Source organism: Bradysia coprophila, unplaced genomic scaffold (genome assembly GCF_014529535.1).
Source record: "Bradysia coprophila strain Holo2 unplaced genomic scaffold, BU_Bcop_v1 contig_476, whole genome shotgun sequence".
NCBI classification, from domain to species: Eukaryota; Metazoa; Arthropoda; class Insecta; order Diptera; family Sciaridae; genus Bradysia; species Bradysia coprophila.
This window is the reverse complement of record NW_023503727.1, coordinates 3,586,047-3,606,887: the sequence shown is the minus strand read 5'-3', so window position 1 is coordinate 3,606,887 and position 20,841 is coordinate 3,586,047. Positions and strand designations below refer to the sequence as shown.

Genomic DNA, 20,841 nt, shown 5'->3' with positions numbered 1-20,841 from the left:
ATGAGAATTATATACATGTTTAGTCATCGGGCGTTGTTTGTATAGTTATTTCTTGCCTTATAGTCTGATGGAAACCTATACACTCATTCATATTAATAATGTTTTTAATTTCTAAGCAATTACTACGACTGCATGCTGTATGATGTGTACACTCTTATGCGCGAGAAATATTTCTTTACGGACGGTTATAATCATCTGTTAACAGCAACGACGACAAAAACTAATGAACCTTAGTTAATGCCTCTTAATTTTGCAAATTTGATGTTAAAACAAGATTTTATTGCAATCCTTAGGAATTAGTTAGTTGTAATGAAGTAGTAGATTCGATAACTACATATCCCAACAAAAATCTCTTCGAGAAAAGTGTGACGCAGTCTTTGAAGTACAATTTCTAAAATGAATGATATCGCTAGAGTTGACGCTTTCAGCTTCGTTACGCAAAAATTAAATTTTACACCCAATTTTAGTTCAAACAAGCTGGCTTAGATTTTCTCATCATCTGCCAAATAATTTTTACCAAAAAAAATTTAGACTGGAAACAACCAAAATTTTACCAAAAAAATCTGCGTCGCAAAGTGGCAAATGTTCAGGAACAGATCAGCAAGAAAATTTATCTGCCGCATGCGACGCAGATTTTTTTGGTAAAATTTTGGTCGTTTCCAGTCAAATTTTTTTTTGTAAAAATTATTTGGCAGATGATGAGAAAAACTAAGCCACCTTGTTTGAACTAAAATTGGGTGTAAAATTTAATTTTTGCGTAACGAAGCTGAAAGCGTCAACTCTAGCGATATCATTCATTTTAGAAATTGTATTTCAAAGACTGCGTCACACTTTTCTCGAAGAGATTTTTGTTGGAATATCAGTCGTTTTAGAAGTGTAGTCAACACTGCTTTTTATAACAGTTTACAGTTTTAATTCCAAAATTTTACGAAAATCGAAAATTTGACGAAATTTGAAAATTTGACGAAATTCGAAAATTTGTCGAAATTTGACGAAATTCGAAAATTTGACGAAATTCGAAAATTTGACGAAATTCGAAAATTTGACGAAATTCGAAAATTTGACGAAATTCGAAAATTTGACAAAATTTGAAAATTTGACGAAATTCGAAAATTTGACGAAATTCGAAAATTTGACGAAAAAAGTAATTCTCTATCTGCCACCATTCAAGAAATATCTCCAAAACCCCAATTGACCCACCCATTTCCAACTTTCGACATTTTTCGCAAATGCCCTTCTTTTCTACTCGTAAAACTCTGAGACTTTGCCGAAGAAAGTAACTCTCTATCTGCCACCATTCAAGAAATACCTCTAAAAACATAATTGACCCACCCATTTCCAACTTTCGACATTTTTCACATATGCCCCTCTGTTCTACTCGTAAAACTCTGAGACTTTGCCGAAGAAAGTAATTCTCTATCTTTCATAACCCAAAAAAATATTAGTCCTTTCATCCTACGCTCGAGTAGCTCAAAATTTGGTCACTCTAATCACTCTAGCTCAAACGAATCTGCCCCGATTTTTTAAATTATTTTTTTGTTCGAATCGTGTTACGAATACCTTTCATTTGATGGGTCGCACGCCTCTGTAGGTTTCAATACAGCTAAGCTACAGCCGAAAACGCGTTCCCGACCCTCGAAAACCACACTCAGAAACCACTTCGAGGCCAATAAAACAAAATTCTGGTTTTTCCTGGGGTAATGGTGTATCACATTTTCATTTTTATGCCCACCCTGAGGTTCCTGCAAAATTTCATGGAGATTGGCTGACTGGTTTCCGAGATCGTCCGTCGATAGATAGATAGACAGATAGATAGAAACATACAGAGTAAGTTGAAAGATTTTGATTGTTTGGAAAACGTTAATTTGGAGCATTTTCTATCAAAATGACCAACTTCAAAACGATTTATCTCCGGCAATTTTAAAGTTACATAGTCGAGTGATAGCTCGTTTTGCTCGTATTTGAAGCGCGAATAAGATAGAATAGGATTTGTGGTGATACAGGCCAGAGGAAAGAAACTTAAATTCTCACCTATATATAGTTGCCGCGTCTCAAAAAAATTTCTTCGTTCTTTTTTTGGAAGTTAGACTGCGTCAAGTCCTCCGCTAACGCTCCGGACATGATCTTCATGAATTGCTTGGCGTTTGTCACAGATATCAGAACGTTTTCATTTTTCATTTATGTTTACTCAGTTGTCGCTTGTAGCCTCGCTCTGGTCAGAATTGATAACCTACAGACAGCACGCATGTCAGCAGTATAACAGTTAGGTCTATTGCTTCTTTCACCATTCTTTCAAGACATTGATGATAAATCTTTTACTTCATTTAAAAATGACGGCAAGGCGAACATTTTTAAGAAACTTTATTTTACAATTTATGTTCGTCAACTCAGAATCAACACAAATTTATTAACTGAATGCAACTAAGGTATTGAATTTTTTGATTTAAAATTAAATTTCGGTGATTCTGAACTTTAAATCACTAACGGGAGCACTGATGAAACCAAATCTATATTTCAATGGTCCATAGTCGTATTCAATACGGTATTTCCTCAATAGTCTGGTGAGTAGCACATTCATTTCCATTTCGGCGAATCTCTTGCCAACGCAACTCCGACTACCGAACCCAAAAGGCAGATAAACGAACGGCGCTTTTTTATCAACTGGACAAGTGTTTGATGTCTCTTTTCGTAGCCACCGTTCCGGCAAAAATTCGTTCGGATTTTGGAAGTATTGACTGTCGTAATGCAGCAAAATGTTTGCCATAACTATGTCAGTCTGAATGAAAAAAGAGGAAAAAAAAGAATATTTTCTGGTCGAGTCTCCAATTCTATTCACTCACTCCCTTGGGTATTTTGTATCCTTTGATGACAATGTCTTTAACAGGCGCTCGTGTTGTACCTGGAATACAACAAGCGATCGTTATAGAAGAACGAGTTAAGAGCGCTCACCCCTTGGCAAATTTGTAGCCTACATTTAGGCGGAAAAATATTTGTTTTTTGATGATTTTTCTGAACTAAAATCTTTTTTTGAAAAAGTAAAACCATTAAAGCACGCAAAAATGTGTTACTTTTGAAAGAAAAATTGGCTTGTGAGTCATAATTTAACCCACTTGGAGAAACCTTTGCAAAACACATAAATTTACACATTTGCAAAGGTTCCTCCAAGTGGGATAATTTATCACCAACAAACCAATTTTTGCTTTAAAAGTAACACATTTCCGCTTGCTTTAATGGTTTTAATTTTTCAAAAAAAGATTTTGATTCAGAGAAATCATCAAAAAAACAAATATTTTTCCGCCTAAATGTAGGCTACAAATTTTCCAAGTGGTGAGCGCTCTTAACATTCTGTCGCCTTTCTGCAAAAATTTGTACCTGGAGCGATCGGTGCCATTCGCATTGCTTCTTTGATACAGGCGCGCAGATAAGGAACTGATTGAAAACTGGAAGGCATCAGTTTACCGTTTGCATCAACTGGTATTGCTTGTACTTCCTTTCGTAGTTTCTCCTGCTTCTCCGGATTCTTTGCTAAATAATACAAACAGTTTGTCGATGACGCCGATGTCTAAAATGCACAATTCTGTTTGACCTTAGAATATTTACATTTTACTGATACTCACTGTATCCACACCAGCTAAGAGCATATCCAAAGCCATTACGAGCGCAACATGTCGGTCAACTTTAAGTAGCTTTTCCAACACACTGGGCTCCCGATCTTCGTCACGTCGATTCGGATTTTTCTCTAGATTATCTATAGCTTTATCAACAAAGTGCACCAACGATCTGCGAAAGAAACTCTTCATTCACACGGGTTCCTAAAGTGGCATCTACCATCTTCACATACTCAGTCATATTGTCGAATACTTTGATGATCTGTTTATATTTCGGTGTCGCAATATATCGCCACAGGGAAGGTTGAACTTCCAATTGGTATGACAATACGAAGAAATCGTCAACGGATTTGATCAACTGAACTCCAAGATTGTTCACATCAGATTTGCTCGTCTCGAGCACATGCAAACGCTGATCCAGTGCAATCGATGAAATTGATTCCAATGCCCATTTGCTCAGTTCATACAGGAAATTCGACGGCATCTCATTTTTGTCATCACGCAACGTTTTCATCCGATCGCAAAATTCTATAGCAATCTCGTCAACATTCGGTATGTATGCGTTTACAGTGGCCGGCTTCAGCATAATTGGACTGACAATCGAGCGCATTTTATGCCATGCTTCACCTTGCTCGCTCAGCAGACCTCCCATATCCTTGAAAATGTCCGGACGAACTTCTTTGCGATAATGATCGAATGTTTGCATACCCCGTCGGTATGGCCAAATTCCTTCGTTGCGAAACAACAGTTCAAAATCGTTTGTATCGGCAACAATTACATTTTCCTTGTTGCCCAGAAATGTTGGAAACTTTGCGATTGGACCATACTCGTCCAGCACCCTTTTAAATAGGGTTTGTAAGTCGATGTTGTAGTACTTTCCTGAATGAAGGCAATTATAAATCGTCGGTGATAGTTAACAAGCAATTAAGGTGAAAACTATTGAAGTAATAGATTTTCTATCAATCGGGGGATAACGGAAGTTATGAACCAACAAGATTTCTGACTGTTAAAGGTCGCATGTTTGCATATAGTTAACACTTTTCAATGTTCAAACTAACCTGTTGCTTGAACAATTATCTCTTGTTAAAACGCTACTGGAGATATTTAAACAAACAACAAGGCATCAGAACAGTCGGAGCGTTTGCTGCGACTTAGCCCCGTACGACCCGTAATCCTATTTCGTCCGTAACCATAATACGTCCGTAGCCGTAATACGCCCGGAACCCTAATACGTCTACAACCCTCTAATGCGTCTGTTACCAAAATGCAAGTCAAGTTGGGCATGGTCAAATTTACTGAAAGTGTTCATTTTTAAAATTGCGCATAGCGCAATTACGAAAGCCCGTACGAAGTACCTCTCAAATAAAACCAACAATTCACGATAATATTTTATAAACCCAAATTTTTTTGCCAACTTTCCATTGGGTATTCAATTACCTCTCAAATAAAACAAAAACTAGCAAAATCGGTTGAGATTTACTCGATTTATGTGCAAAAAGCACTTAGGGCCGAGTAGCGGCCTTAGTCCAAGGGCCCAAATTTGAAACTTTTTTTGCCATCATTCTATTCGGCATTCAATTATCTCTCAAATGAAACAAGAACTAGCAAAATCGGATGAGATTTACTCGATTTATGTGCAAAAAACACTTAGGGCCGAGTAGCGGCCTTAGTGCAATGGCCCAAATTTGAAACTTTTTTGCCATCATTCTATTCGGCATTCAATTATCTCTCAAATGAAACAAAATCTAGCAAAATCGGATGAGATTTACTCGATTTATGTGCAAAAAACACTTAGGGCCGAGTAGCGGCCTTAGTCCAAGGGCCCAAATTTGAAACTTTTTTTGCCATCATTCTATTCGGTATTCAATTATCTCTCAAATGAAACAAAATCTAGCAAAATCGGATGAGATTTGCTCGATTTATGTGCAAAAAACACTTAGGGCCGAGTAGCGGCCTTAGTCCAAGGGCCCAAATTTGAAACTTTTTTTGCTATAATTCTATTCGGCATTCCATTATCTCTCAAATGAAACAAAAACTAGCAAAATCGGATGAGATTTTCTCAATTTATGTGCAAAAAACACTTAGGGCCGAGTAGCGGCCTTAGTCCAAGGGCCCAAATTTGAAACTTTTTTTGCTATAATTCTATTCGGTATTCAATTATCTCTCAAATGAAACAAAATCTAGCAAAATCGGATGAGATTTACTCGATTTATGTGCAAAAAACACTTAGGGCCGAGTAACGACCTTTAAGCCCTCCCAACAAGCCCGCGTTGCATCTTACCCAAAAACAATGTTCAGCAACTTTGTTCTACTCGTCAATACCTTTCATTTGATATATTACAAGCAGCTATTGCGTGCGTAGTTCGGTAGATATCGTCGAAAGACTGAAAAACACCTATAGGGCCCTAGCTCTGGAAGGGCCGACCCCACCATGCCCATTTTCGAACTTGACCTTACTTTTGTCGATACCAATCGGGGAAAAAAAGAATTTTGAAAAAAGGTTGTGATTTGCTCAAGCTAGAGGGGTCACGGACGGACGGACGGACGGACATTTTTTTTAATGCGGATTCGTCATCTATGAACATAACCAAATGCTTTGCCCTTACTGTCTGCTTCCAATTCGACGTGTTACAAACGGCATATTAATCTTATAAGCCCCCAGTACTTCGTACGGGGCTAAAAACACCTTGGATGAAAAGAGACTTGTTTAGACATTGATTTTAATTGCTAACAAATCCATCCCAATAACTATTCCGGATTCGAAATTGTATAAATACAAAAGCATTAAAACACTCACCTCCGGGAAATGAGTTTCGAATTAATTGCAAAATACCTGGACCGGGAACTGATTCGTATGGTTTTGCATTTTCCCATTCCGAGCATTTTTCATTTTCATTCTGAAAATCAATTTAGACTGAATTTTCAGTATCCGAAATATAATTTACAATGAAAAAAATACCTCCGATTGTGATGCGTTAGTAAATTTTCGAAGACAGTGTAAATAAACGAAGTTCTTACTTCTTATCGGGTTTTTGAATGAATTGTTTGACACTTTCCACATTATTCACAACAGACTATAACTTAACAACAACCGATGACCCAGACGAAAGAAGTTGAACTTGAATGTGTTGCACATCGTGAGAAAAAACACACCGGCAACGTATTAGTATTTTGTGAATGATTTGCACATGCGCATTCGCTTGAATCAATTTGATGAATGATAAAACTTTTAAAGAATATCATGAATCGTCTGTTATAGATAGCGTCTGTTATAGAATAAACGACGAGTCTTGTGATGAGGTTTAGTTATACAGTCGAAATGTATGATAAAAACTAATGAAGTTATAGATTTTGAATCAATCTTCTGATCAAAATATTCAAAGGCCAAGAGAGAAATGAACAACAAAAAAATGTAGAAACAGTGGGTTTCAGTTAAGAGGTTTTAGGTATGAAAGCGAAGGGAAATATAGAGACTTAGTTATCAGAATATGTCTCGAAGCGGTCAAAGTCCCATATATTTGCGGAAATTAGGAACACCGTCTAGAATTTTCTCTTAGGTGGTTACAAGGACAACGCCAACTATTTCTATCAGCTCATTCATCCATGCCATATCTGATCTTAAAATCTTAAAGTTCGATCTTGTGTCCTATGTGTATCGAAAATAAACACTAAATGAACGGGGCCTCAACATTGCTTACTTTAATTATAAAAAATATCCCGGCAAAAACTCTTTCAGAGCAAAGTTGGACGCAGTCTACAGTCTATATGCGTGAGAACTTCTAAAACAAGTGATATCACTAGGGGTGACGTTGTCAACGTCGTTACGCAAAATTAAATTTCACAACCTAGTTTTCCAAACCATTCGACAATCAGTTTTTTCAGAAAAATTTTCAACAAAAAAATTACCAAAAAAAATTCCATCTTCAAATTTCAAATCACATAGCTATATAGTTACTGTATATAGGTCCATATAGGTATATACTAACAATATATAGAACCAATATAGCTATATACTAACTAAATATAGGTCCATATAGCTATATACTAACTAAATATAGTTGTATCCTACATATATATACGTCAATTGAAGAATGTGAATTTGAATTGCTCACGATCAAGAAAAAATCGAGATTACATTAGGTACTTCCACCCATAATTTTAATATACGTCAATATAGCTATATACTAACTATATATAGGTATATGTATTAACTATACAAATGGCCGTTATATAAACCCCAAAAGTGGAAAAAATTTGATGGCTGCTCAATCTATACCCTGAAAGTGACCAAATTTTGACGGCTGTCCAACCTATACCCTAAAAGTGACCAAAATTTTCCAGCTGCCCAACATACACCGAAAGTGACCAAATTTTTCCAGCTGCCCAACATACACCGAAAGTCGCCAAATTTTTCTAATTTCCCACCATGTAAACCGTAATATTCAAAAACTTTAGATTTTGCTACCAAATTACAACCAACTTCACAGCAATAATCACAACACATCATCACAACCGAGATCACAACATTACCATCACAAAATGGCTGTACATTTTTATATGAAAGAAATTGTTTTGAAAATTAATTAATTAATTCCACAAAATTCTCATTTTTCCTGGGATAATGATGAATGAAACTTAAGTTCTAATGGCCTGACTAAGGTCTCTGCAAAGTTTCATAGAGATTGGCTGACTACTTTCCGAGATAGCCCGTCGATAGATAGATAGATCCCAACAAAAATCTCTTCGAGAAAAGTGTGACGCAGTCTTTGAAGTACAATTTCTAAAATGAATGATATCGCTAGAGTTGACGCTTTCAGCTTCGTTAGGCAAAAATTAAATTTTACACCCAATTTTAGTTCAAACAAGGTGGCTTAGTTTTTCTCATCATCTGCCAAATAATTTTTACCAAAAAAAAATTTGACTGGAAACAACCAAAATTTTACCAAAAAAATCTGCGTCGCATGTGGCAGATAAATTTTCTTGCTGGTCTGTTCCTGAACATTTGCCACTTTGCGACGCAGATTTTTTTGGTAAAATTTTGGTTGTTTCCAGTCAATTTTTTTTTTGGTAAAAATTATTTGGCAGATGATGAGAAAAACTAAGCCAGCTTGTTTGAACTAAAATTGGGTGTAAAATTTAATTTTTGCGTAACGAAGCTGAAAGCGTCAACTCTAGCGATATCATTCATTTTAGAAATTGTATTTCAAAGACTGCGTCACACTTTTCTCGAAGAGATTTTTGTTGGGATATCAGTCGTTTTAGAAGTTTTAGAACACTGCTTTTTATAACAATTTATAACAGAAACTCGGAAATCTGGCAAAATTTGAAAATTTGGCGAAAATCGAAAATTTGACGAAATTTAACGAAAATTTGACGAAATTTAACAAAAATCGAAAATTTGACGAAAATCGAAAATTTGACGAAATTCCAAAATCTGACGAAATTCAGAAAATTTGACGAAATTCGAAAATTTGACGAAGAAAGTAATTCTCTATCTGCCACCATTCAAGAAATATCTCCAAAACCCCAATTGACCCACCCATTTCCAACTTTCGACATTTTTCGCAAATGCCCTTCTTTTCTACTCGTAAAACTCTGAGACTTTGCCGAAGAAAGTAATTCTCTATCTCTCATAACCCAAAAAAATATTAGTCCTTTCATCCTACGCTCGAGTAGCTCAAAATTTGGTCACTCTAATCACTCTAGCTCAAACGAATCTAATTTTTCTTTTGTTCGAATTGTGTTACGAATACCTTTCATTTGATGGGTCGCACGCCTCTGTAGGTTTCAATACAGCTAAGCTACAGCCGAAAACGCGTTCCCGACCCTCGAAAACCACACTCAGAAACCACTTCGAGGCCAATAAAACAAAATTCTGGTTTTTCCTGGGGTAATGGCGTATCACATTTTCATTTTTATGCCCACCCTGAGGTTCCTGCAAAATTTCATGGAGATTGGCTGACTAGTTTCCGAGATCGACCGTCGATAGATAGATAGAAACATACAGAGTAAGTTGAAAGATTTTGATTGTTTGGGAAAAGTCAATTTGGTGTATTTTGTATGAAAAGTGACCAATTTCAAAACGATGTATCTCCGGCAATTTTGAACCTACATAGTCTAGTGATAGCTCGTTTTGTTCGTATTTAAAGCGAGAATTTTATGATTTAGTGATGATATAGAAACTGAAATGTTCGGCTATACATAGTTGACGCGTCTCAAAAAATTTTCTTCGTTCTTTTTTTGGGAGTTAGACTGCGTCAAAACCTCCGCTATCTCGCTCCGGACATGATTTTCTGAATTTTTCGGAATTTTCAGAAATAAGATTCCCAAAAATAAGCTCTAGGCTCACCCTGGCAAAGTTAGATGTTGCCATAGGCGTATGTGTAATAAAAGATTTTGTATTGAATAGGCAGACGTATCACACGTTGAATCTACTACATATTTTGTTTGAATTATTTCATTGATCCGTTTGACACGACATCTTCTACTTCATTTGTTTCACCGTTCAAAAAATCTCTTTAACTGGTGTACGGCTCTCAAAATGATTATTTTCGTCAGCCTCAAAATGACGTGTCTTTTCGTCGGAGGGAATCAGCTCTGCAAAATCAAAGTCCAATGTTTTCCATGCAATAATAATAATAATAATTTAATTTAGCTAAATCAATTATCTAATTAGTATAATTATAATTCTCGTGTGAGTAGGACCAAAATGATCAATAGATTTGAACTTAAAGTCTAAAGAGGAGAGAAATAACAATTACAAAATCACCATAATCTTACTAAATAATATTCTAATGTTAGTATAAATCCTTTTCAATTTATCCCGCGCCAATTAACTAATTAACTTCCAAATTATTCTAAACGTTATTCATACAAAAGAGAAGTGTTCCAGCTTAATAATAGAGTTAAATCCTTGAAGAATTTTTTTTTTTGTATAAATAAATCGTTTTTCACAATGATTTTCCCTAAATTAATAAATGTTAGTCAAATGGTTGTCGGGCTTCGTATTACCGACGATTCGATTTTCTTTTCTTATTTTTTTTTCCTTTTTTGCTTTATGCATTTTGTGTTAGTTTTATGCTTTAAAATACAATTTCAATGATTACAAATTTCAATTTCTTCTTAAATTAGTAGATAATTTCCTAAAATTATTTTTTTTGTTTTCTTTTATCACAATAAATTACTCCCATCTACCCAGCAATGCTTAATTTAAATTTTTTTTTTTTTTTTCACTTTTCATCTTTGGTTAATGTGTTGGTGTGATCGGTGTGCACTTTTTAAATCAATTGATCGTTTCCCTTCTATGCGTTAAATTTGAATCTTCCCTCTCGTGACAAACGTGCCATCATCGTAGGCGTATCAAGCTTTGGTAGAAACGGAAACGTTTTCAATTCGGGAATCGGAATGTTCAGCTGTTGAATGATTTGGAAATGTTTTAGGGCTGATAGTCATATCTCATTATACGAAAAAACCGAGGCAAAAACGACAGGGAATGTTCTACAGGAATTTTGAGAATTTTCAGTTGTTTTATGGAATTTTTAAGAATTTCATGAACTTGCGGCGGTTCATTATTCATTCAGCACATTGCATGTTCACCACCCGCACTCTTCTCAGTGATTGCATTATATCGAGTCATCATTCCATCCGTAGCGGTCAAACGGTGTGATTCATTTTATCAATAAATTTCTTGAAAATTTCTACAGTCAGAGGCAGTGAAATTTCAGCATAACTCAAAACCATTTATATGGTTGCAGCTGCTACACACTACACGCGTGGTAGTGATAGTGGTTTTGATTCTTTGTGTGGATCGGCTGAAAAAAGTGAAAATGTCGCTGCCTCTAACTGTATACAAACAGATAAATTTTTACATTGTTCACCCGTGTAAGCAAGTATTCGCACATTCACATTTGTTTGTACGAGTGGATCAGCTGAAAAACAGCTGAGACAAAATACATCAGAGGGATTCTTTTGAAAAACATCCTACCGAAATCGGACGCATTTTCTATTGGAATTTTTTAAATGTGCCCATGTGCTCGATCCAAAACCGAAAACATGCACTTTTCTTACAAACATTTCTCCAGTTTCGAGAAATTTCCGTTCCTTTCAAATAAAACAAAAATTTCAAATAGCCCTAAAATTTTAATTTATTGAGTATAAATGCACATAGGGCCTAGTATCGGCGTCAGTCCGAGGATCCAAATTTAATTTTTTTTTCAACTACATTCTATTCGGTGTTCGATTATCTTCCAAATGAAACAAAAATTACGAAAAACGGATGAAATTTGCTCGAGTTCTATGTAAAATACACATAGGGCCCTAGTAGCGGCCTTAGTCCAAGGACCCAAATTTAAAATTTTTTTCAACTACATTCTATTCGGCCTTTGATTACCTTTCAAATGAAACAAAAATTACGAAAAACGGATGAAATTTGCTCGAGTTATATATAAAATACACATAGGGCCCTAGTAGTGGCCTTAGTCCGAGGACCCAAATTTAAAATTTTTTTCAACTACATTCTATTCGGCCTTTGATTACCTTCCAAATGAAACAAAAATTACGAAAAACGGATGAAATTTGCTCGAGTTATATGTAAAATACACATAGGGCCCTAGTAGCGGCCTTAGGCCAAGGACCCAAATTTAATTTTTTTTCAACTACATTCTATTCGGCCTTTGATTACCTTCCAAATGAAACAAAAATTACGAAAAACGGATGAAATTTGCTCGAGTTATATGTAAAATGCACATAGGGCCCTAGTAGTGGCCTTAGTCCAAGGACCCAAATTTTTTTTTTTCAACTACATTCTATTCGGCCTTTGATTACCTTCCAAATCAAACAAAAATTACGAAAAACGGATGAAATTTACTTGAGTTCTATGTAAAATACACATAGGGCCCTAGTAGCATTTCACTTCTAAGGCCCTAACTCACGGTCCACTCACCCGATTTTAAAAAACTTTTTTTTTCCTGGATTGGTATTGACATACCTATCATTTGCCGGGTCATTTACATTTCCATCGTTTATTTTGCCATAAATATCACCAAAAGACCTTAAATCACTTAGGTGGCCCTAAATCACGAAGGGCCGACCCGAATATGCCCATCTTCGAACTTAGCCTCACTATTTTGACTATCTTTCAAGGAAAAAAAAAATTTTGAAATCGGATTTGATTTACTCAAGATATCGACGTGACAGACAGACGGACAGACGGCCCAAATTTTTATTGCGGATTCGTCATCTATGAACATAGGCAAACACTTTGCCCTTACCGTTTGCTTCGAATTCCATCAATTACACACGGCATCGTAATCCTATAAGCCCCTTCGTACTTCGTACGGGGCTAAAAATTCCAATAGAAAATGCGGCCGATTTCGGTTTGCTGTTTTTCAGAAGAAGTCCTCTCACTTATTTCAAAGTTCCCGGCGGTAATCCTTCAAAATTCCAAATTTAATACTTCAAATTCTCAAAATTTCTAAATTTCGAAATTTTAAATTATTTTCAGGAATTTCCAATCAGTTAGTTTCAGTTCGTCGAAGTTAGATCTTGTTACAGGCGGAACAAAATAAAAGATTTCGTATTGAAACGGCAAACATATCGCGACCAATTCGTTAAATTTACTACGTCGTTTGTTTGAAATATTTCGTTGATGTGTTTGACATGACATCTTTTACTTCACTTGTTTCATCGTTTATTTGACTATTTATAAGAGAATGCTACGTCGATAGCAGGCAACGTAGGATAACAGATACCATCTACCGAGAAAAAAATTACTTTTCAACTTACCGGTTCATTCGATCCTTGAGGACTGCTGCGCCAAATCGGGTCCAACCAGAACGGAATAGACTGTCAATGGAAGGAAATTGAAGGTTAATTTTTGCTTTGACATTTGGTAGATAGGTTGAAGATGGCCGTACGCTTTGAACCGGAGTATCCGGTTTCGGTGGTGCCAGATAATGGGACAGTAGGTTCTGAGTGGATATTTTATTGTTAATTATTTCTTCGATGTCATCCAAATGACTGGCTGGAAGCTGATCGTGTGTGCGCTTCAACGAGTATTTCTTCCTCATTTTTAAATTCTGTGGCGATGCGTTCGACTGGACTTCGTTGCCTGCGAACGAAATAAAACGACGGTTCAGGTTTATCACCGGTCGAAGATGCATGCTAACCAACCGTAGTAGTTGACGTTCTCTTTCTCTAAGCCCATGGTCGAATTGTTCGGAATCATTTCGTTATTGTTGGTGCGCATGAACTTTAATGGCATTTCGGAATAGCTTCCACGAACACAAGGTTGAAAATTTGAGGTTCGTCCAATCTCTCCGAGTGGGACGCGCGGATTGCTTCCGAACGAACTGTTTGCACTTTTACCATTCTGGCTATCGCTGCGGTTGGCTGATAAGGGAATGGTTGTGTTTAGTGTCGACTGGAAAGATCTCTTGATCGGCACCTTGAAACTTCGGTTGTGATCGATGTTGGGGTGTTTTTCACTGGCGACTGTAAAACAGAAACCAAATTTGAGGGGAATGACCATCAAGAGTGAGTCGACAAGGTGAAACTTACAAACACTCGATTTGTTCAAAGTAATTTCACTTCTGTCACCCCATTCACTGGTACCATCAGGTGAATGAATGACGAACATGTCTCCGAACGATTCGATAATTGCCTTCAAATCGGGATACCCTGGACAAAACGACAAACAAGTTTTTGATTAAGTCTGTCGATTGGTCAATCGTTCACCTCAAAATGTTAAAATTAATGAAGTAAAAGATTTCTCGTAACAAAAGCGAAATTTCGATTACCGATTTCAAAGCACGCATTGGTCAGGTTGATCTTCGTGTTAATTTTCGTCTTCAGTTCGCCGACCGTCATCGAAGGTCCCAATTTCAGTGTGTTAATGATTGACATCAGGAAAACCGCTAACTTCGACAGACTCACAACGTGCGCGTTGTTTTCAATCTGGATGTCGATCAAATGATTCATTGACTCGATGAAACTGTCGTTCATCTCTTCGCCGAATTTCTCGAAATACGTGTTAATGAGGTGGCTCAGGGTGACATACTTCTTGCCCAACAAATCCGTGGTCATACTCTCCAGCAACAAAACGATTACGTGGCTTTTAAACTTGTAATTATTGTCATCATGGTGGCATATGATGTAGTTCTCCTCGTTCTGGACGATCAGCTGAACGAAGAAAAGTTTTTTTCCAATCAACTTCTGGTAGAAGGTCGATAAAATCGTACGTCAGTCAGTAACGTCTGCTTACCTCGACGAACGGCAGTGCCTTAATTCCATTCCAGATGTCCAGCGAACCAAGCGTTTCCGGTTTTATCTGATAGCCAAACTTCTTCTTATGCAGCGCCAACACTTTGGAAACGTTTATGAATGTGAAGCTATTGCCGGTGATCTGTTCAGTTATATCGCGCAATTGCTCAGAGAAAATACGTTGTGCCACTTTCGGACACAGGTAGATCTTACGGTCTTCATCATTGAAGATTTCGATCTAAATGCAGAGGAATAAGGAAATTCGAAAATTCGGTTAGCTGGACCTTTTCAGCGAAACTTTACCCGTCAGAGACTTACCTTCACTATTCCCTGTAGGCATTCCATCATGTCAGCCAGCTTGGTGTGCCCGTAATCGTTCAAGCGAAGTTGATAGGTGAAATGGTAGTGATAGTTGCAGGAGAACTTTTCGTAAGCGATCGTGTACTGCGGCGATCTCTTCAACAGTTCAATAGTTTCAGCAGCAAACTGGGATGTTTTTCGACCTTCGGCATTGGGTGTCCGCTTCTTCGGAAGTGAGATCAACATATCGTCAGAATTGGACAATGGTTCGACGGATATGATGGCAACATTTTTCGACAGTTCTTCCACCGCATCTTTCAGGTAACAGATGCCGAAATCGGTGATCTCGAAATGCTTCTGGCTGGACGACAGGATTTTCGGTATGTTCAACAAACGAATCGATTTGCTGTTGGTGGTCCGGAGGACTTTGATCAGCTCAGCTGCCAGCCGACGCATTTGACGCTTATGGGTTAGTGTAATCAAACGGTTTTCTCCTTCGCCAAGCACCTGCACGGTCAACGGTATTGCGTCGAACAAATCAATCAATTTCACAAAACCATAATCGGCTACGCGACACTGCCGGTTGAATGTATTGTGATACGTGGGAATGAACCGTGCAAATTTCATTGTCGACTTGGGACACGTTTGCAACAGTTCGTAGACATCGTTGGAAAACTGGCCGTATGCGTCGGACAGGCTGGAATTTTTTGCATACTGTCCCTTCGCGTTGAATGTGTCGTCCGACAATTTCTTGTTCTCGCTATGATCCGTGACCCAATTCAAAACTTTGATGCCGAACTTGTTGGTGGTGATCTGAATTTCGTTGACACAGCTCAACAAATGTTCAAAATTGACGCCTTTGTCGTTCGGAACGATGTTACAAGCCAACTCACTTTGGATGCAGTGGATCAAACTGGCGACGGGAATATTTTTCGAGTGTTTTTGCGTGAGCGCAAATATAACCGACCGAACGTCGGCCACACTCATCCATACGTTCGGCAACGGTTCGATTTCTTGTTCGGCCCATCCACGGTGTCCCTTCTTGAAGTGAATGCTGCAATACGGAACACTTTGCAGCAGACAATCGTTCAATTCACCGCGTTCGATCAATTGACTCAATTCCGGGCGAAGGCAAACGAATTTCTCATTGGCACTATCGGATATCGTGCAGATATCGCTCATAGCACACAGATTGCCGACGCTGATCGATGTCTTAAACCGGGACTGAAACAATTCACGAAACTTGTACATGGACAGACGATAGTTCGGAATGTCCTTCAATAAGCCAGCTACTTGACATTTCAATGTTGACGGGTCCAGCGACGAACAATCCTTCGTATATGAGACGCAGATCCTCTTATGACCGACCTTCTTACGGTGTAAATACGATACCACCTGTTTGGCGTCTTCCATTGATGGCAAACAAATTTTAGCGACAACTCCCTCGAATGTAAACGACAAAATTGGTGCAATCGATTGCAGCTTGCCGATTAAAAATTTCTTCAAAGATGTCTGTTCGTACGTTGTATCCAAATTGCTCAGTTGCAGTGTAACGGTCCCGTTGCCGCTCAATTTTTCCCGATGCATATTCGATAATGTGCTGCTGTTAAACGACCAGCTCATATTGGTTGTATCGTTTTCTGGCAACGTACACGATATTCCACTGTCATTAAAATTGGCCGTGGAATTTAGCATGGTTGATTCATGCCTTCCACTGAATGGTGTCGATCGCTCAACGAAAGTAGCATTTGGATTGTATGGAGCGGGTATTTGTCCAGTATTAAAATACGTCGTGCCAGCGTGCTGAATTCCAGTCCCGTATATCGGATCGCTTTGCTGTAAGGATGACTGTCTCGGAGTAGAACGGTACACGTAATGAGATGACGGCATTTCGGGTCTGATTGAACGCTGATAGTTCATATTTGGTGTAAACATGTGATCACTGCAATAGGAAAAGAAAGGTTTGTGTGAGTTGAGTTAGGTTGCGTATGAAACAGGTCCGAATAACGTTACTTCAATCCAGAGAAATGGTAACAGATGGCGCTGCACCGACCTTGTCGACTGGGCGGATGCAACACCATCTGTTATCATTTCTTGAAATTAAAGTAAGTCGAAATTAACAGTGATATCGCCAAATCTTCAGGTGATTTTTTTAACTTTGGAAAGAAGCGGTCTCCGATTTTAATGAGTAATAGCTCGTTGGATTCGTCTTTCAATTCTGGGAAACACATATCTTTCACTTTTTCTTAAAAAAAATTGTTTTCTTTGAAAAGCGCTCAAAAGTGAAGACATGTCAGAGGGTACCGAAAACAGTTTTTCGGCAATAACTCAAGAAAAAATTATTTTAAATGGTTGTAATGTTGTACGATTGTCGGCCTTGAAAAGACCTACAGGTGGAGTATACGCACCGCTTGGTGCTAGTTGATCCACTAGAGTTATGACTAGAAATATAGTGAATGTTCGGAGAGTCCGCCTTCTCTGCAGCTTCGATGTACCATGGAACTGAGTATGGGGTGTTGTAGGTGGCCTCACCCACTATCGTTGCACATATAAATGAATCCAGTACTTTTGGGCTGTAAGCCTACAGAAGTCTTGAAAAAAAAGTTGGTGCCAAAATGTAGATTGTTTCCTTCTTTCTCAGGGCCCAACTGCCAGAACGCCCAGAACAGCGTCTGGAACGGTTCTACGTGAGTAATTTTGTATCGTCTGCTATTCCCTTACCGTATACGCTTCACTTTGACTCGAATATAGGTCGTTACAACATATCCAGTGTTAGTAATTCAATATTTGGACCAATATTTGCTACGCGACAGGAGTTTGGAAAAACGATACGATCAAGTGGGAGCAAACGGTTTTCCAAACTCCTGTCACGTAGCAAATATTGGTCCAATTGAAAAACTAATTACTGTTCCGTAGTTCTGAAGTCATTTGCTATACGCTAACACTTTATTTGACTAAAATCCTCGGAGAAAACTTTAATGATTTTTCTCTTGATATTACTAATAGTGGATCTGATATATTCGCGACATAGCGAAGCGTTTTTCTATTGATAAGGTGAAAGAATAGTAGACAATAAAAAATTATTGAAGAAGTACCGTTCCAGATGCTCTTCTGGCAGTTGGGCCCTCAGAAAGAAGGAAACAATCTACATTTTGGCACCAACTTTTTTTTCAAGACTTCTGTAGGCTTGCAGCCCAAAAGAACTGGGTTCATTTATATGTGCAACGATAGTGGGTGAGGCCAGCTACAACACCCCATACTCAGTTCCGTGGTACATCGAAGCTGCAGAGAAGGCGGACTCTCCGAACATTCACTATATTTCTAGTCATAACTCCAGTGCCGGAATGGCCCTATGGGCGTTCGGGCGATTCCCGAAGGGCCTTTTGATTTTTGTATGAAGAAATGGCAACGAATGGTCTTTTGAAAAATTTCTTCATACAACGCCCGAAGGGCTTTTTTGAGCCAGTCCGGCACTGCATAACTCTACTGGATCAACTAGCACCAAGCGATGCGTATACTCTACCTGTAGGTCTTTTCAAGGCCGACAATCGTACAACATTATAACAATTAAAAATCATTTTTTCTTCAGTTATTGCCGAAAAACTGTTTTCGGTACCCTCTGGCATGTCTTCACTTTTGAGCACTTTTCACAGAAAACAAATATTTTTAAGAAAAAGTGAAAGACACGTGTTTCCTAGAATTGAAAGACGAATCCAACGAGCTATCACTCATTAAAATCGGAGACCGCTTGTTTCCCAATCACCTGAAGATTTGGCGATATCACTCTTAATTGGACTTTTCTTAGAACATCTCAGAATCTTCTGCCTTCGGTCCTCTAATAGATGAGATAACGTTACACGAACGTTGCTCTAAGAAACGTTTTATGGATTTCGAGCCTATTCAAAACGAATTTCGTTAATCACGGGACAGATCATGGTATTTTCCATATGTGGTATAAGCAGAGAGTAAAGGAATTGCGGATGGGGTAAGATTCGGAAGATTTAAAAAAAATGAATTTTAGTCAGATACATGTAGCACTGCACGAGGGTGAAACAGTTTTGTAATCGACAATAATTGAGTAAGGGCTAAGGTAATCGTTCAAAAAAAATGTTTTTATGACCCGGTAACGGTACACATCGCGCCTAAAATCCTATACCGATAAGGCTAATCCGTTAGGTGTTGAATTCAATTTTTCTTTCACTAAATCATTTGTTATCGACGTGAACGACAAAAATAAGTGTTAACCACCGGATAAGCCCACATTAAATAACAAAATTTGTGATAAAACAAAGGGTAGCAGTATGTTCCAAAGCACCTGGCGTTGCATTAAACAATAGAAGTAACAGATTTAATCGTTTCGTTTGGATACGCTTGCCTTCCAGAAGGGTCAACGACCTTCCTCTGCCACAAAAGAAGAAGTTTTGAAGATTCTTATTGTCAGGAGTCACGAATAAGGACGATACCAATTTAGATGCGGAAGGTATATTGATCAGGAAAATTCAAAAAGGTCTAAAATTAGGAAAAGCGAATAATTCAACATCTCTCCGAAATCGTTCAATTTGTCCGTAAAATAGCGAAACGTAAATGTTGAACTGAGAACACGTCTTATCAGAACCACTGGACAATCGATTTTCTTAAAGTTTTATTTCGAAGAATATTACCGAAAAGTATCCTGAAGAGTGGCGCCAAATTAATAAAAACTTTTAATTAAATGAAATCCCGTCCACCATTCACTATCAAGTTATCTTACTGATCTCTGCGCAACTTTTAGCGCCAACTTTTCTTTTTGTGTTGATAACGTAACAAAAGAAACAACGGATTTTCAATCATCTGCTAGAACGGTTAATGGTATAGATATGGTCAAAGACCTGCTGGTCATGAAATCGAAATAGTTTTTTCGATGACGAAATCAATTTTTCCGAAACAATCTAACGAAACTCGGCTCTGGAATTCAACAAATTGTGGATTCAACGTTATTGTTTCAAGTTTTTGTAAAATCGAGGCGATAAACGAACATCAAATTCCAACAAATTTATTGAAATCATTTGAATCGGAGCACAACGGAAAATAGATTTCATTTCGGTCATAACAGGATAAAACGGCTAAAAACTCACTCAAAATATTGCGAAGGCATTCGATCAGCCATTTTTCTCGGATTCGATACAACAATAACTCACAGTTATTAAAAATGCGGATTAAATTAATGGCAGCACACACTTTGGGAAGCAAAAAATAATATATTTATAAGAAAGACACAATTAACACAAACTTTCCGTATTATAGTTAAATTGAATTAAAATAATATTTCCAACATAGAACAGCAAAAAAATGTAAGTTAAACTTGAGAAATCCGGAACGATAGAATGCACTAAATGTCTCAAGCCTCTCGCTGTTGGAGACGGTATGAATCGAAGCTCTCTGTAATATTGTCCTAAATGTGATAAAATGAAACGAGCCGGGAACGGCACATACACACGTGATGTCATCTGTTATCGACTGGACACAACGAAAATTAAGCGATCGTTTTCGGCTTATATGTGGAATTATAGCAAAATTTAATGTTAAAGCTTCGCAAGCAAGATTTTAGAAGATTCATAAGTATGTCATTGATGCACATTTTTTTATGGGCTCAAGGCATGAGTTAGAGACATAGCACTGCTCCTAGCACGAACTC

At 37.7% G+C, this 20,841-nt stretch overlaps 2 protein-coding genes across 3 annotated transcripts; both read right to left on the bottom strand.

Annotated features, from left to right (window-relative positions):
- Window positions 1–2,354: 2,354 nt before the first annotated feature.
- Window positions 2,355–6,743, bottom strand: LOC119082744 (cytochrome P450 CYP12A2-like). 2 transcript variants are annotated; one of them, XM_037192326.1, is made up of 7 exons: window positions 6,568–6,743; window positions 6,406–6,505; window positions 3,842–4,487; window positions 3,618–3,780; window positions 3,373–3,562; window positions 2,841–2,899; window positions 2,355–2,776 (listed from the first exon to the last, which is right to left on the bottom strand). In XM_037192326.1, the coding sequence occupies exons 1-7, from the start codon at window positions 6,667–6,669 to the stop codon at window positions 2,450–2,452; spliced, it is 1,587 nt and encodes a 528-aa protein (XP_037048221.1). In that variant the 5' UTR covers window positions 6,670–6,743; the 3' UTR covers window positions 2,355–2,449. The 2 variants fall into 2 exon arrangements, with proteins under 2 accessions (XP_037048221.1, XP_037048220.1); XM_037192325.1 differs by having other exon boundaries at window positions 2,841–2,906; window positions 3,380–3,562; window positions 6,568–6,742.
- Window positions 6,744–10,305: 3,562 nt separating this feature from the next.
- LOC119082743 (meiosis regulator and mRNA stability factor 1) lies at window positions 10,306–20,613 on the bottom strand. The gene is made up of 9 exons (XM_037192324.1): window positions 20,282–20,613; window positions 15,186–17,109; window positions 14,869–15,105; window positions 14,405–14,786; window positions 14,166–14,285; window positions 13,779–14,099; window positions 13,523–13,716; window positions 13,392–13,451; window positions 10,306–11,020 (listed from the first exon to the last, which is right to left on the bottom strand). The coding sequence occupies exons 1-9, from the start codon at window positions 20,311–20,313 to the stop codon at window positions 10,910–10,912; spliced, it is 3,381 nt and encodes a 1,126-aa protein (XP_037048219.1). The 5' UTR covers window positions 20,314–20,613; the 3' UTR covers window positions 10,306–10,909.
- Window positions 20,614–20,841: the final 228 nt, after the last annotated feature.